The sequence below is a fragment of the Pelobates fuscus genome, chromosome 1 (genome assembly GCF_036172605.1).
Source record: "Pelobates fuscus isolate aPelFus1 chromosome 1, aPelFus1.pri, whole genome shotgun sequence".
Classification (NCBI taxonomy): domain Eukaryota; kingdom Metazoa; phylum Chordata; class Amphibia; order Anura; family Pelobatidae; genus Pelobates; species Pelobates fuscus.
In genome coordinates, this window is record NC_086317.1 from 356,794,459 (window position 1) to 356,812,716 (window position 18,258).

General features: G+C 44.0%; 1 protein-coding gene across 6 annotated transcripts in view; it reads right to left on the minus strand.

Annotated features, from left to right (window-relative positions):
• PIBF1 (progesterone immunomodulatory binding factor 1) overlaps nucleotides 1-18,258 on the minus strand; it is a 184,401-nt gene that overhangs the window by 127,280 nt on the left and 38,863 nt on the right. For all 6 annotated transcript variants that reach the window (XM_063425936.1, XM_063425933.1, XM_063425934.1 and 3 more), the window contains 2 exons: nucleotides 8,946-9,127; nucleotides 6,904-7,029 (listed from right to left, as the gene is read on the minus strand). In XM_063425936.1, the coding sequence (XP_063282006.1) occupies nucleotides 6,904-7,029; nucleotides 8,946-9,127 (308 nt within the window). The remainder of the gene's footprint in view (nucleotides 1-6,903; nucleotides 7,030-8,945; nucleotides 9,128-18,258) is intronic.

Below are 18,258 nucleotides of genomic sequence, written 5' to 3' on the forward strand. Positions count from 1 at the left end.
AAGTTGTACTCAGCCTTAGCTGGAACCTTAGCTGGAATCTTAGTGGGCATGAAGGTAGTTGTACTTCAGTAGAGGCAGGCATTTTATAGGGCATAAATCTCTAACAGAACTGTGTTTTTGTCTTTGTGTCTTTGGCCTCTGGTGTCAGCACACATAGCATGCTAACTCTAGATACAAACGTACAAAGCGGGTATTGCCAGTCAGTAAGACAGTAGTCCAGATGGCTGACTGACAGTACAGGTCGGTAGCCCTACACACAGAAAAAAGTGTTTTATATTTGGAATTAAACATTTTAACAAGAAAGGCTGCAGGGGTATGGTCTTTGCACAATATTCACTTTAGTATGATTAAGTGGTTTTGGTGCTTAGAGTAACCCTTTAAATATTACATTTTCTCTTACTGCCCTATTTTCGTTTTTAAAAAAATAAAAGCCCCTAAATGCATAGAACAGAACTTGATTTCTATTTTACTGTAAGCAGAGAGAATATGGGAGTTGTAGAACAAATACATTTAAACAGCAACCTCTGGAAACATCCTACAAAATGGTTTAATTTAGTATTTGTTTAACTTTGTTGAAGAAAACCCAGACGTTATCAGAGCACACTGCAGTACATAGTAGCAATATAGGTTCTAATCATACCACATCTTTTTTTTGAGACATTGTTTAAAGTGTTACTCTAACACTATTGGGGTGGGGGAGGAGAGGTACTCTGCCTGCAAGGGTAATATTTTTACCCCAGTTGCCAGTGTGCAGTGCATGCTGATGACAGACATTCTTTATGAACAGAATTAACATTTGCAGTCAGGGCCGGCCCTAGGCATTTGGGCGCCCTGTGCAAAAAATCTTCACAGCGCCCCCCCCTTCCCGTCCCCCCCTCCCCCACTCCTTACCCCTTCCCACACACCCTGTCACACACACACACACGCGCAGACAGTCACACACACACACGCGCAGACAGTCTCTCACACACACACAGGCAGACAGCCATACACAGGCAGACAGCCACACACACACACACACACACAGCCAGACACACACACAGCCAGACACACACACTCACTAACAGACACACACACTCACTAACAGACACACACTAACAGACACAGACACACACTAACAGACACACACTAACAGACACACACTAACAGACACACACTAACAGACACACACACACACTCACCCACATTAACACATTTTTTAACATTTATTTAGACCCCCCCCCCCCCCCAGCCTCCTTACCTTTGGGAATGTTGGGGGGGGGGGGGTCTCTTCCTCCCTGGTGGTCCAGTGGCTGCTGGGCTGGGCGGGCGGCGCTGGCGGGCGGCTGGCGAGGAAGTGCTCCCTCGCCAGCCGCCCGCCAGCCCAGCAGCCAGGCATGTCTGTTAGCCGCAAGGCTAACAAGACATTTGCCTTGGGCATTTGGGGGCGGCTTTTTTTGCCGCCCCCTGGAAAATGCCGCCCAAGGCAAATGTCTTGTTAGCATTGCGGCTAACAGACATGCCGTGTGAGCTATGCGGCCGCAGGGCGCCCCCTGCACCATGGCGCCCTGTGCGGCCGCACAGCTCGCACACCCCTAAGGCCGGCCCTGTTTGCAGTCCAGAACAGTTCTGGGCTAGCCAAGACACGTTGCTGGGGTGCAACAAGCCGCTAGAACACCAGAACCTATGTGTAAAGAGCTAACTATGTGCAGTGTTTCAAGCTGAAACACTGCACATTTATACTCCGACCACCATGTCCAATTCAAATCACTGAGGTGGTCATGGTGGTTAGAGTAACCCTAAGGGATGTAAGTTAATTGATTAAAGTAACAGTCGCCTGAAATATTTTTCTTAGAATCTCAAACGGAATAACATGTTCTTTGATTTTCTTACAACACACTGTATACTGAAAATTGTGCAACGGTTTTATTTAAATATGTAAGCTATGAGATTTGGTAGTCGGGGATTCAGAAGAATTTGCAAAGGAAGAAATCCATAAATCAATAAACGTCAAGGCAGATGGTTAATAAGCAAGGTACAGCGGTCACATAAATGGGTCAAATAACATTAGTGAAAACAAAGCTAGTTTAACTACAATACACCTACTAAGTAAAACCATAAAATGAGATCTAGCCAATGTTTAGGAAAAATATAAAGACAAACTACCCACTCATTTTCCCTACCAAGTTCACAAATATTAGCGCTATATAAGCCCAAAAAAAAGGCAATTAATTCCACTTATACAGGTATGTTAATTTCTTAACTTTGTAGAGAAAGTGTGAGTAACTGCAGTACCATCAGCACTGCACTAACATTTCTACAAAGATGTCCATCACACAAAGGCTTTTACAAGCTGCTTGACTATGCAATACCACAGAATTATAAATACAGGACACTTTGATATGCAGATGAACAGGGATGTTGACATTAACCCCTTAAGGACCAAACTTCTGGAATAAAAGGGAATCATGACATGTCACACATGTCATGTGTCCTTAAGGGGTTAAAGGACCACTCTAGGCACCCAGACCACTTCAGCTTAATGAAGTGGTCTGGGTGCCAGGTCCAGCTAGGGTTAACTAATTGTTTTATAAACATAGCAGTTTCAGAGAAACTGCTATGTTTATCAATTAGTTAAGCCTTCCCCCTAATCCTCTAGTGGCTGTCTCACTGACCGCCGCTAGAGGCGCTTGCGTGATTCTCACTGTGAAAATCACAGTGAGAGCACGCAAGCGTCCATAGGAAAGCATTATGAATGCTTTCTTATGTGACCGGCTGAATGCGCGCGCAGCTCTTGCCGCGCGTGCGCATTCAGCCGACGGGGAGGAACGGAGGCGGAGAGGAGGAGGACAGCTCCCCACCCAGCGCTGGAAAAAGGTAAGTTTTTACCCCTTTCCCCTTTCCAGAGCCGGGCGGGAGTGGGTCCCTGAGGGTGGGGGCACCCTGAGGGCACTCTAGTGCCAGGAAAACGAGTATGCTTTCCTGGCACTAGAGTGGTCCTTTAACGAAGTGGTCTGGGTGCCTGGTCCAGCTAGGTTTAACCCTTTTTTTATAGAAACATAGCATTTTCAGAGAAATTGCTATGTTTATATAAGGGTTAAGCCAGCCTCTAAATCCTCTAGTGGCTGTCTCACTGACAGCCGCTAGAGGCGCTTGCGTGATTCTCACTGTGAAAATCACAGTGAGAGCACGCAAGCGTCCATAGGAAAGCATTGTAAATGCTTTCCTATGCGACCGGCTGAATGTGCGCGCAGCTCTTGCCGCGCATGCGCATTCCGCCGAAAGGGAGGATCAGAGGTGGAGAGGAGGAGGAGAGCTCCCCACCCGGAGCTGGAATCAAGGTAGGTTTTAACAGGGGCCTGGGGGGAGGCAGGAACTGTGGTGGGGGCACAGGGGCTGAGAAAGGGGACAGGTGCTATGGTGGGGACACAGGCTGAGAGAGGGAGCACAGGGGCTAAGAGAGGGGAGGCATGAGCTGTTGAGGGGGCAGGGGATGTGGTGGGGGGCAGAGTAGAGAGACAGGGGCTGCTTTTAAAAAATGGACAAAAAAAACCCCAAAGTTTATTCCTTTGGTCCAGGGAGGAGTGGAACAGGAGATGGAAGCAGCATTCAGCAGCCTGGTAAGTAGGCCAGCCTCTTCTTATGATGTCAGGAGGAGGGGGCGTGACTTCCACTGCTCTTCTCCCAGACTCCCCATCGGTCTGGGAGCAGAGCAGAAAGTCACGCCCCCTCTTACTGACATCATCAGTCGGCCGGCCGACTCCACTGGCTGCAGGTTCCAGGGAGAGAGAGGCAAGTTGAAAAATCTGAGTCCCCAGCCAGAGGCCTTGTGGACGCGCCGGCCCTGCCCAAGACACAGGTTGAGGCACTGATCTAATATTCAAAGCTAATGTATACACTGGCAGCAGCACATGGTTTCCATGGTCCAATCAGCATTTTGCCAACTATGCCATAAGAATTAAAAAGGCATTTTTAAAAGTATTCATCAACACAAACAGCTATAATTTGCAATGAAAAACTATTTATAATACACATCACTAAAATGCCCTCCAAACCAACAATGGAAGAGCTACAAACCACTACCACAAGAGCCACATCATACAATGTAGCGGAGTGCAGTATTAGAATCCACGATCTCCGCTGGTATAACAGGTACATCCACAGTCAGCGCTGAAAAGTAAGGCAATATCCCCAATCCTCCCAATCACTGGACGAAACACAGTTTGGGAGTCAACTAACTGGCTTTATTCACAGCGTGCATATTTATCCAGTTCCCCATGCAAGGGGTTTCCATACAGTTGTTTCAGGGGATTTCTCCCATCATGCAGCATAATTCTCCCAACAGGCTTCGCTGCACGAGAAGGATACTCCCACTAAAATGGACGATTAAGTGGATTATCCCCTCGTGCAGCAGAACTAACAATCTACATTAAAATACAGTTTTAGAGTTTTATTCGGTAGATTAATGTGACTGAACGTTCGGTAGATAGCTGGGGGCTGAGCGCATCTTTTGGGAGAATACCGCTCAGCTCCCAGCTGAACTGACCGAACACCGCATGAAATACATTTAACCATCGAGTTCGGTTTAAAACTACCGAACACCGATGGGGAACACAATGTGATGAGAGCGGAACTCCCGAACGCTCTGGAAGTCCAGCGGTGTTCGTATCATCGAGTAGCCGTTTTTAGTTCCAGACACTCGACGACCGAACACCGCTGGAGAGACAAAGGATCCAAGATGGCCGACCGCCGCATGGTCGGTAGTCAAACGACGGCCACCTAGGAGAGCCTTTAATTACCGATTGCAACATTGTTGCAATCGGTTAATGAGCGCCACACGACTCTAAGTGTGTGGTCCACCTGGGGAGCCCGTATTCGTTTGGCGAACGGCCCGGATAGCCGCGATTCGTCAAACGAAGTGTTTGCAGGCTGGTAGCTTAGGGCTGCCAGCATGCGAACGGCCACAGTATAATACACACATAACACAATATATACAGTCCCCCCCCTACAGCCTACGGACAACCTTGGTACAGCATAGTACAGAAGTGGCTAGGTTTGCCACATACAATGTACATCCATGCCCAACACAACACTAGTTAAGTAGTGCATATAATATGTGAACGGATTAAACACAACCATTCAGAAATCTATAACGAATGTCATATTGCAAATAGTAAATTTCCTAGTATATTAATGGACAACTCAAGAAGGTCAGCCACCATTAATATAGAGCATACAAGCAATTTCAAAAATTTAAACAACTGACATAAAAATGTAAAATCATACTGAGGGCAATATACAAAAACAACAGACGGGTCAGCGCTAACCAAGCGCAATACTAGTTTACAAGCTCTAAACAGGATTTTGGACAAAAAAAAAAAAAAAAAAAACACCTCACCACCAAGCTAAATTTTACATTAAAGGACCACTCTAGTGCCAGGAAAACACTCGTTTTCCTGGCACTAGAGTGCCCTGAGGGTGCCCCCACCCTCAGGGACCCCCTCCCGCCCGGCTCTGGAAAGGGGAAAGGGGTTAAATCTTACCTTTTTCCAGCGGTGGGCGGAGAGCTCTCCTCCTATGATCCTCCTCTTCTCCTCCCCGTCGGCTGAATGCGCACGCGCGGCAAGAGCTGCGCGCGCATTCAGCCGGTCACATAGGAAAGCATTCATAATGCTTTCCTATGGACGCTTGCGTGCTCTCACTGTGATTTTCACAGTGAGAATCACGCAAGCGCCTCTAGCGGCTGTCAGTGAGACAGCCACTAGAGGACATAGGGGGAAGGCTTAACCCATTCATAAACATAGCAGTTTCTCTGAAACTGCTATGTTTATGAAAAAATGGGTTAACCCTAGAAGGACCTGGCACCCAGACCACCTCATTAAGCTGAAGTGGTCTGGGTGCCTAGAGTGGTCCTTTAATAATGATTACCATCTCAGAAGCTATCCACATTGACCAAGGAAATCATATGTCTGCTTAGTGATTTTCAAACTCTAAGCTGGAAAAACTACATACCTGCCTAAAAGAATGAGTTTTACCATAGGCATCTAAGAAGTACCATTAAACAGAAATTACGGTAGTTTATAGATGTCACAAGGCTCGTGGAGTATTTCACAGACAGCAAATCTGGAGGAATGCAGTTCCATCTATAGGCTTATGAGAAGTAGTTATACACTGGGGGTTCAAATTACAATACCAAAGTGTCAGCGACAATAACATCCTACTTCAAAGACATAAAGAACGGCATGAATACAAGAAAAATGAAAACTTGAAATATGAAGAACACAAAAAGTCCACACAGAAAACACTGTCATAGCTGTCAAACATATACTTTGTATCAGGCAGTGAGGAAGAAATATCTAATACAGTGGCACATCGAACAGCGAGATATACTCTGTGCATTCTTCAAAGCCTACCACCATCCTTATTAAGCAAAGAAGAAATAAATTAAGAAAAATTTTAGCATGAATTCCACCAGAATGTGGACACTGCAACGTTTCAACCCACACGTGGTTGCCATGCCTCTAACATAATCTGGACAATCCAGAAAATAAAACACCTGGTTTCTCAAGAAAAGCTTGAAGCTTAGTGAGCAGATGCAGTTGCCCAGATGCTCATGGATCCTCTCATAATTCGTGCATGCACACATGCTCATTGATTTTACCATAAATTAAGTCTATAGGAAACCAATAACCTGCTGAATTACCTCAATTTTGTTTTGGGCCCATGAGGAAAATAAGATTCCAGAGTGAACATGTTAAGAGGACATTTTGCTAGATAAATGCATTTATTTAAAACTTAAGAAAACATCAACCCTTTATAGCGGTTATATTACAAGCACCAATAATCAAACATTGTTAATTAGGCACATTTATAAAAGGTAGGTGCAGGGAATTCATAGAGGTGAAGGGTGATCATACAATATACCTGTTTTCACGCTCATACATCTCCTTCGATGCTCCTCTAAGCTGTTCAATTTCTTGGTTTGTCTTCAGTTTGATTTGCTCTAGTTCATTGCGCAGCTTATTTTCATACTCCGTTTTATAATGATCCCTGCAAAAATTACACATGCGCAGCAAAGAAGTGATCATTTAGAATGCCAGCAATTAAAGCAAATGTGCACTCAATAAGCACTGTTAAAAATACTGCAGAAATAGTTATTTTCAAAAGATATTTTTAAAATTGATTTGTTTTCATTGTAAATGTATCAAATACCAAATATAGCTAGACCAAAAACATTGTTTTATGCAATAGCAACAATATCCTGAATCAAAATCACAGAATACTAGTAATATGACATGAGACACTGGACATTTTTTGAGAATAACAATAATACTTGTGGCACCTATGGGACAACAATTTACTCACTGTGGATTATGAAATAATATTACACCGTGGATCTTGTTGGGTTTCATTTGACATGTGGGATCGGGTAAAAAGTACTTTTTTTTTTTTTTTGGTGATGGAAGCTGATTTCTCACTCAGCTCTCTCAAACTATGAAACCACAGTAATTTCAAATACAGACCTACTCCTTTCCACCTAGTCTCACTCTAAATGTCTTTTGCAGAGCGTTAAAGGACCACTCTAGGCACCCAGACGACTTCAGCTTAATGAAGTGGTCTGGGTGCCAGGTACCTCTAGGATTAACCCTTTTTTTTATAAACATAGCAGTTTCAGAGAAACTGCTATGTTTATAATGAGGGTTAATCCAGCCTCCAAATCCTCTAGTGGCTGTCTCACTGACAGCCGCTAGAGGCGCTTGCGTGATTCTCACTGTGAAAATCACAGTGAGAGCACGCAAGCGTCCATAGGAAAGCATTGTAAATGCTTTCCTATGCGACCGGCTGAATGCGAGCGCGGCTCCTGCCGCGCATGCGCATTCAGCCGATGACGTCGCGATCAAGATGGAGAGGAGGAGGAAAGCTCCCCGCCCGGCACTGGAAAAAGAGGTAAGTTTAACCCCTTCCTCTCTCCAGAGCCCGGCGGGAGGGGGTCCCTGAGGGTGAGGGCACCCTCAGGGTACTCTAGTGCCAGGAAAACGAGTATGTTTTCCTGGCACTAGAGTGGTCCTTTAAGCATAGATCATCATGACTAACCGCTATGTTTATTACACCTTGGCCCTTCTCTCTCAAGTATGTTTACATCCTAGTAGTGGCAACTATCAATGTTTAAATGATACATTTATCTTTTAAATTTAGTCCGGGGGGTAAAAAAAAAAAAAAGTATTATATTAGTTAAAAGGACACTATAGGAACCAAATGTATTAATTAAACTTTAGTTTAATGAAGACGTTTTGGTGTATAGGTAATGCCACTGAACTCTCTTGCAGGAGCATCCTGTGTGTGATTAAAATTAAATTCTCAGAGTAAGAGATAACTTCTAAAGCAAGTTAAAACCTGATCGAAAACGCAACCATTTTTTCATGCAGACTGTGTACAGGTGATACTCGAAAAATTAAAATACCGTGCAAAAGTTCATTTATTTCAGTAATGCAACGTAAAAGGGGAAACTAATATATGAGATAGACGCATTACATGCAAAGCAAGATAGTTCAAGCCGTGATTTGTCATAAGTGCGATGATTATGGCTTACAGCTCATGAAAACCCCAAATCCCCAATCTCAGTAAATAAGAATATTACATGCAATTAATAAAACAAGGAGTGTACATAGAACAATATCGGACTTCTGAAAAGGCAACTATCTTGCTTTGCATTTAATGCGTCTCTCTCATATATTAGTTTCCCCTTTTACATTGCATTACTGAAATGAATGAACTTTTGCACGATATTCTAATTGTTTCCTGCAGCTGATGCAATGATATTTTAGAACATAGGGTCCAGCTGATAAATTCCTATAATACTCTCAGCCTATTTTCCATTTAAACAATGTTTTAATAGTCCAGCCAACTGGAGATTAGTAATGGCTATCTATATTATAAATATGAAGTGCAATTTTTAAGGTTCTTACCTAGAAGCAACATATTTTTCATACATTTCTTCTCTTGCCTTTTTGGCATCTTCTAACTGTGTCTGAAGTCTTTCCAAACGGTCCTCTTCATGAGCACAACGTACATTTAACTCCATGTTTTGGCGGTTCAGAAAATCCTTATCCTTTTGCAGCAGAGAAACCGATTGTTGTAGTGTTGCAGTCTAGGCAGAATAGAAAAACAAATTCCTAAAAGACATCCTAGACGTTTTAAAACATCAGAGAGACCCCCTCATTTCAACATACGAACTTACAGGGTGTTCTACATTTGTAGCAATTCCCACTTACGGTCTCCAAACCAGTATTGACAATGTGCAAACTATTCAGGGATTTTGAAAACCAAATTGTACATTTAAAATTATTCTGGTTGTATCCATCCACTGTTTCAGTCACTTCACTGTCTAGTCATAAGATTTAGATTAGATTAAAAAAAATAAATTAAAAAATAAGAATTATTTCTAAAATGAAAGCGGATTTGATTTACATCAGTTAAATAGTGTGTCAATAAAGAAGAGAATTACACACTTGAGCCAGAGGGTACAACTCTATAAACTTAATGTTATATATACTATTTACTAGAAATTAATTTTATGCCCATATGCAAGCATTATTTTCGCACTTGTTTGCCATATCTACCTAAGCTTTTTGCAAATGAGCTGTTCATTATAGTAAAGCAATGGTTTGCCGCAGTTTGCAGGATTATCCGCATTACTCATATTTAAAACAATGAGACAACCAATATCAGCTAAAAAATCTCAGTCATTCTTTTGGCCCTTGAAGAAGCTGCTGAGTTGCTGCAAATGATGCAGAAAGCATCATTAAAAAGCACATATATGCAATTAAATCTGGTTGTATTTCTTGCATTGGAAATTAGAACATTTCAAAAAGTATTGTGGTAGATATATACAATATTTTAGTATTTCCATCAATTGTAAATTTAATTTAACAAACTACCTTTCCCTTTGCTACTATGGTAGCAATAGTATTCCAATAATAGTAAATTTCTTATAACACAGAAAAAACAAAAACAAAAAAAAAAACATGTACGAGCTTTTATGTATGTATGCATGAATGCATGTACATGGACACACATACTGCAGGACGGAAAAAAAAGTAAATCAACATCCTGAAGCGACATTTATACTCTTATGAATCATGAGATATCGTCAATGTGTTCTCAGAGTTTATATGCTACCTACAAGGTTTGTTTTGCATCTGTTTGTGAGAAATAAGTTCCAAAATTGTTTCATTTGGACTGCAGTCTGCCTGCATAACAATGCAAACAAGTGTGATTTTAATATATCTTATTCCCAAAACACCAAGGAACATAACTTTCCAAATGCAAACTGCTTTATACCACAAATGTGTTTTAAGTTTGCTTTTCGAACATAGAAGTTGTTATAAGGCTCCCTATGGCTAAGAATTTTTCGGGAGAAAAGGTTGCAGAGCTGAATGCTGTGGAACAGAGCTGTACAATCCCTAGCTTTCCTCTGTGAGCAAATACACTAAACAATTGAGTCTGAAGCTGATAGTTCTATATTCCTTTGCAAAATAGCTTGACTCCATGGGATGCTCTTTGAATTTGTACAGAGAACAATAAAAAAAAAAAAAAATATTGCGTATCAAAGGCGGTAACATAGTGAATTTGCATATTATAAAAGACAAATAAAAAGTGCCACATCCCAATCCTCAGCTTTCCGAGGTCACAACCACTGTGCTGACTTCATTAAAGATTAGAATAACTGTATAATTTACAATGTGCAAAAAACACAAATATCTCTGCATCTTGTCTACAAAAAGACAAATTATTGCTAAAAAAAAAATAATAAAAAAAAAAAATTCTTATTTAACCTTTTAGGGCAAGGCTATCTCACACAATTTTGCTCTCACCACATATATGATACCCCTTTTCAGCAAGTTATCCTCACAAATTACGTTTGTGTTTTTTCCAGCAAATCATGCACTTTCAGAAAATAACATTAATTTTATAATATAAATGAATGTTGGAAAAAAAAGCCATCTTATATAAAATGCAAATAAATAACATTCGGTCCATGTTCCATACAAATACACAGTTAACAGCAGCATGTCAATCATAATTTTCTAAATATTAAAAAAAAACACACATGCGTTCAAACTTAATAGAAGTTCACCTTCCCACAAAGTACAATATTTAGGATTCTATATCTATGTATTTTAATGAACGTTTGCAATTCAAAGTTAGAAAATAAAACGTATGATATTTGTGTTTCTTTTTCACTAGTGGAATTCAAGCCTTTGAGTGCAGGAAATCTGCCCTACTACATGAGAGCCAACAGCCAAGCTGCATGATTTCAACACCTATATGCAGCTTTAACCCCTTCCCTCCTGCTGCCTGAATGTCAGATGAAGAGGGGTCGTTTTTCAGTTCCTGGAGTGTGTGGATGCTTCCTGCCTTCTTAGCACTCCTAATGGGTCCACAGAAGATTCAAGCGCTCTACAGTGTACAGATATGCCAATAAACCCCCTCCTCCAAACCAATAGACTCTGGTTAGAAGCGTGGACTGTTTTTAGGAAGTAAATTATAACACAACGTTCTCCAGTAAGAAGTTGCATATTCAACAAACTGATTGTTGGGCAGAGACAGATGAGCAGCGCTCAGTTCCTTTACCGACTGACAGAAGTGTTAATCATTAGGACTTAACTATTTGAATAAGAACTCCAAACTATAAGCAAGTAACAAATACCGATTTTAGTCCACTAATAAATATTGAGTTTATAACTTTTTGGACAAAGTATGTTACCAGTGGGGGGAAAAAAAAATCAATCGAGAAAGATGTAAGAACAAAGAAAAGGCACAAACGCAGAGTCACCCATTCTAAATAGTATAATGCAACCTCTGCTAGCGTATTTTCCTGTCCTAAAATGTTTAATGCAAGGGAATAAGTCCCATCTGATAATGTGGTTAAATAATATTTATGCAGTCTTCAGCATGCCGTTGGATGAATATGCCAGTACTTTTCTTGGCCCGTATTACAACATGTGTTTTAAATACAGTTAAAATGTCTTAAACCGCATATCAAAAACATATTAAATACTTATTCTGCAATAATACTTCCACTTTCATTCATATAAAACAGGTTACCGTACTTCACATTTTGGAAATCCGTTTGACTAGCAGCAAGTCTAACTTGCTATCAGAAACATATTCTTAAAGAGGCACTCCAGCTTGCAGAAGTGCTTTATGTGTGAATAATGTGTACTCTTTTTCTCCCCAATTTTACAAAAAGTGCAGATTTTAATAGTCCCTTTCGCGAATTAACTTTATTACACCAACCTAACTGTTAGAGAACTTGTACAGTTACTTCCTGGTTTGATTAGTTCGCTGGAGATAAACTCAACAGGTAGGAGAAGAGCACCTGCCTTACTTCTAATTGAGATGCATCGGGAAGTCTGTGATTGGACAGTCACAGAAAGTCTGGGCGAGGTTAGAGGGGAAGGACTTGCAAATACTTCAAACAAGAGATCTACAGCTTTAGCTTGTTGTTTTCATTGGCGTATAACTATTAAACAGTGATGTTTTTTGTTTGATTTTGTTTTTGGCAGTAGTGTGTCCCTTTTAAAGGTTTTCCAAGTAGGACAACTTGCAAAATTTAGATTGATCATTTCCACTTGCCACTAGCCATGGTGATTGTGCCATGGACTCTCCAGGCTTACAGTGTCAAGTTACATTTAAGGCCTGACTAGTAGCGTAGGACTTGACATTTTACACCCTGCATAGAACACACACAAAGGGAAGATTCTAATTCTGCATGGATGGTGATGATAGTTGGGCTTTTACTTTCAGTAATAATGCATTAATCACCTCCATGAAGTTCAAAAGTCCTAATCTTGGGCACAACTGGGATGATAAGCTGCATGGGTATGATATACGGTGTCTCGTTGGCAAAATTGGCCATGGAGCCTTAATCGATGAACTCCTTGAATTAAACCTAGGAAAAGCGACAAGGCCACTTATAAGCTATGTGTAACGCCCAAGAAGCTGATGAAAATTTTGTATAACCAACATAAGATTTAATACATATAACTACTGATGAGCTATTAAAATATACAAACTCAAATAAAAATGCCAATTTAACAGTTATCTGTAGGCAGTAGATGCAAAACAGCAAGTTGGCAAATGCCAAAAGTCTAGAGCTGAAAATTAAAAAGATCTACTGATACGAGTAGCAAAATAAATACTAAAAAGTGAACCTAACAGAATCAGTGAATGCATTATGTATCATTGTTGGTGGCATATCCTACATGCTGAGTAACAACTGCATAACATTCACGGAAAACTTCAAACCTGGTTGTTTTTAAAACAATCTAACTGTTCTCTGGGATGACATCCAATAAGTCATTAAAAGGGACAAAGATGTGTTGTTCTCTTTCCAACAACTGTTGTTAACATTTACCTCAGACAGTTCTTATTTTATTTAAGAGACGACACCACCAAGGTTAATTTTTTATTTTTTTTTTTTATTTTTTTTTTTAGAGCTACAACACTTCTAAATACATTAAAGCGGCACTGTCATGCTGAATTCCGTTTTTTTTTTTTAACAGCCCTCCCGCCTCAAATACATCCAATCGACCCCCTAGTTACCCCCAAATGCCCCTAAGCCCCCCACATTACCTATTTTTTATTCTTTATTTTCTGCCCCGATCTATATTCAGGGCGCCGCCATCTTTGTGTGGGTAGGTGAAGTCCCTGTGGGACACGTCATCTGCCCACACTACACAGACTGTAAGATTCCCGCACATGCCCAGTGAAACACCTGGACATGCGAACGGGAATTTCACCTATTCATTCATTCATCAGACAGACGAATGAATGAATAGAAAAAAATCAGATGAACAAACTAACACTGAGTATCAGTGTTAGTTTGTTTGTTCGGTTTATTACAAGGAGGGAGCTACCGGCGTGCAGCTCCCTCCTTGTAATATGTAACTATAGAAGCGGCAGGGAGCAGTGCTCCCCACCACTTCATAAGCCCCCCAGGTCCCCCCCTCACTCTATGGGGGTCAATATGACCCCCATAATAGCACAAGGGAGATTAAAATCTCCCCAATGCCCCTACTCGCTATATCGCGAGTAGGGGCATGTCCACTAAACAGTGAGCAGCCTGTGGCTGCTCACTGTAAAAAAAAAAAACAGGGTAATAAGGGGGGGACGGGGACGGGGGACCTACTGTCCTCCCCCGCCGGCCCCCACCCCTGGACGGCGGGTGGGGGCAATAATGGGAATGAGGGGGGACCTACTGTCCTCCCCTCAGGCCCCCACCCCTGAGCGGCGGGTGGGAGCCATAATAGTAATAGGGGGGGGGGGGGGAGGGACCTACTGTCCTCCCCCCCGGCCCCCACCCCTGGGCGGCGGCCATAATAATAATAAGGGGGGGGGACCTACTGTCCTCCAGCCCCCGGCCCCCACCCCTTGCCGGCGGGTGGGGGCCATAATGGTAAAAGGGGGAGGGGGACCTGCTGTCCTCCGGCCCCCACCCCTGGCCGGCGGGTGGGGGCCATAATGGTAAAAGGGGGGGGGGACCTACTCTCCCCCCCCGGCCCCCACCCCTGGGCGGCGGGTGGGGGCCATAACGATAATGGGGGGGGACCTATTGTCCTCCCCCCGGCCCCCACCCCTGGGCGGCGGGTGGGGGCCATAATAGTAATAAGGGGGGGGGGGTCTACTGTCCTCTCCCCCCCCCCGCCCCCACCCCTGGGCGGCGGGTGGGGGCACTAAGTAAATTCCCCCCCCCCCATCAAGGTGACTAGGGGTGCCCAAGCCCCTAGTCACCCACCCCCCACCCAAATAAAAATGCCCCTACCTACCCCCCCTCACCCTAAAAAATAGTGAGGGGGGGAATAAAATTGCTAACCTGTAAAGTAAAATTAAACTTACCATTCGACGTCTTCTTTTTTCTAAAATCTTCATTTTTCAGCCCCCAAAAAGGCCAAATAAAAAACCATGATAGCCGTCGAACTAAAAATAAAATAAAAAACCCGAGCGCAAAAAAAATCCTGACGAAAAAGAAAAAACCCGAGCGCACAAAAAAATAATCCATCTTCACCCATGGAGGGCTCCGCGCAGACTGAGCTCCGCAGGGCGGGGCAAGGCTTATAAAGCCTTGCCCCGCCCTGCAATTAGCCTAAGAACACTCTGATTGGTGGGTTTAAGCCAATCAGAGTGCTCTTTGTCATTTTACAAGCGTGGGAAAGTTCTTTGGAATTTTCCCACGCTTGTAAAATGACACATAGCACTGTGATTGGATGGATTTCAAGCCGTCCAATCACAGTGCTCTGTGTCATTTTACAAGCGTGGGAAAATTCCAAAGAACTTTCCCACGCTTGTAAAATGACACAGAGCACTGTGATTGGATGGATTTCAAGCCGTCCAATCACAGTGCTCTGTGTCATTTTACAAGCGTGGGAAAATTCCAAAGAACTTTCCCACGCTTGTAAAATGACACAGAGCACTGTGATTGGATGGATTTCAAGCCGTCCAATCACAGTGCTCTGTGTCATTTTACAAGCGTGGGAAAATTCCAAAGAACTTTCCCACGCTTGTAAAATGACACAGAGCACTGTGATTGGATGGATTTCAAACCATCCAATCACAGTGCTCTGTGTCATTTTACAAGCGTGGGAAAATTCCAAAGAACTTTCCCACGCTTGTAAAATGACACAGAGCACTGTGATTGGATGGATTTCAAGCCATCCAATCACAGTGCTCTGTGTCATTTTACAAGCGTGGGAAAATTCCAAAGAACTTTCCCACGCTTGTAAAATGACAAAGAGCACTCTGATTGGCTTAAACCCACCAATCAGAGTGTTCTTAGGCTAATTGCAGGGCGGGGCAAGGCTTTATAAGCCTTGCCCCGCCCTGCGGAGCTCAGTCTGCGCGGAGCCCTCCATGGGTGAAGATGGATTATTTTTTTGTGCGCTCGGGTTTTTTCTTTTTCGTCGGGTTTTTTTTTTTGCGCTCGGGTTTTTTATTTTATTTTTAGTTCGACGGCTATCATGGTTTTTTATTTGGCCTTTTTGGGGGCTGAAAAATGAAGATTTTAGAAAAAAGAAGACGTCGAATGGTAAGTTTAATTTTACTTTACAGGTTAGCAATTTTATTCGGCCCCTCACTATTTTTTAGGGTGAGGGGGGTAGGTAGGGGCATTTTTTATTTGGGTGGGGGGTGGGTGACTAGGGGCTTGGGGATCCCTAGTCCCCTAGTCACCTTGATGGGGGGGGGGAGAATTTACTTAGTGCCCCCACCCGCCGCCCAGGGGTGGGGGCCGGGGAGGACAGTAGGTCCCCCCCCCTTAATACTATTATGGCCCCCACCCGCCGCCCAGGGGTGGGGGCCGGGGGGGAGGACGGTAGGTCCCCCCCCTTATTACCATGATGGCCCCCACCCGCCGCCCAGGGGTGGGGGCCGGGGGGGGGGCAGTAGGTGTCCCCCCCCCCCTTATTACTATGATGGCCCCCACCCGCCGCCCAGGGGTGGGGGCCGGGGGGGAGGACAGTAGGTCCCCCCCCCCCCTTATTACTATGATGGCCCCCACCCGCCGCCCAGGGGTGGGGGCCGGGGGGGGAGGACGGTAGGTCCCCCCCCCTTATTACTATGATGGCCCCCACCCGCCGCCCAGGGGTGGGGGCCGGGGGGGAGGACGGTAGGCCCCCCCCCTTATTACTATGATGGCCCCCACCCGCCGCCCAGGGGTGGGGGCCGGGGGGGAGGACAGTAGGTCCCCCCCCCTCTTATTTCCATTATGGCCCCCACCCGCCGGCCAGGGGTGGGGGCCGGGGGGGAGGACAGTAGGTCCCCCCCCTCATTATCTTTATGGCCCCCACCCACCGCTCAGGGGTGGGGGCCGGGGGGGGGGGGGGACAATAGGTCTCCCTCCCTTGTTTTACTTTACGGCCCCCACCCGTCGTTTAGGGGTGGGGGGCAATATATTTTTTTATTTTATTTTATTTTTTACAGTGAGCAGCCACAGGCTGCTCACTGCTTACTAGACATGCCCCTACTCGCGGTATAGTGAGTAGGGGCATATTATTTACTAATACCAAGTCATTTTTACTTAGTGTTAGTAAATTTGGCTGAAAGACCAATTCAGGTCTTTCAGCCTTTTAGTAGATAGCTCCCTGATACCGTGGGAATTAGGGAGTTATCTACTAAGCGGTTGCAAGATGCAGCCACAGCAATGAATAGGATCGGAGTTTCATTCATTAGAATGAAATTCCGATCCGAACAAAGTACCGAATTGCATCCTAACACCAATGGAGAAACAGTGCTCATTCTGTTAGGATGCAATTCGGCAGTTTTGCCGGCGTTCTGTCTAAGTGACAGGACGTTCGGCAATACTGACAGGAAGCATTGTGGGAACTGGGAGGAAAGCTAGGGATCATGGGAAAATTGCTCTGACCAGCGGAAATGAAGCACACTTTGCTCCTCCGCTGGTCAGAGCTGGTCAAGCGGAGGAATCCTCCATAAGACAGAGTCCCTACTTTGTCTTATGATTTTAAAGAAAACTAAAGAAGACAGGAAGAAAAGAATAACAGATCCCGAGAGAGGGGGAGAAGAGGAAGAGATTGAGGAAAGGAAAGTTCGGCATGACAGTGCCGCTTTAAGACTGTTGATGTTTGTCAGAAAGGAGCCAATAAGCCGTATGATGAAGCCGTTTATATGCACATCACATTTTTACTTTGCATTCACACAATGCATTCATTACGAACAGCAATATATAAAGCACACATATAGCACATGGATAAAAACTGTAGGTCTCACAGAAGAGTGAAGCTTAAAGGACCACTCTAGGCACCCAGACCACTTCAGCTTGATGAAGTGGTCTGGGTGCCAGGTCCAGCTAGGGGTAACCCATTTTTTTTTTATAAACATAGCAGTTTCAGAGAAACTGCTATGTTTATAAATTGGTTAAGCCTTCCCCCTAATCCTCTAGTGGCTCTCTCATTGACAGCCGCTAGAGGCGCTTGCGTGATTCTCACTGTGAAAATCCCAGTGAGAGCATGCAAGCGTCCATAGGAAAGCATTGTAAATGCTTTCCTATGCGACCGGCTGAATGCGCGCGCAGCTCTTGTCGCGTGTGAGCATTCAGCCAAATGGGAGGAGAGGAGGAGGATCGGAGGAGGAGAGCTCCCCACCCAGCGCTGGAAAAAGGTAAGTTTTAACCCTTTTCCCCTTTCCAGAGCCGGGCGGGAGGGGGTCCCTGAGGGTGGGGGCACCCTCAGGGCACTCTAGTGCCAGGAAAACGAGTATGTCCTT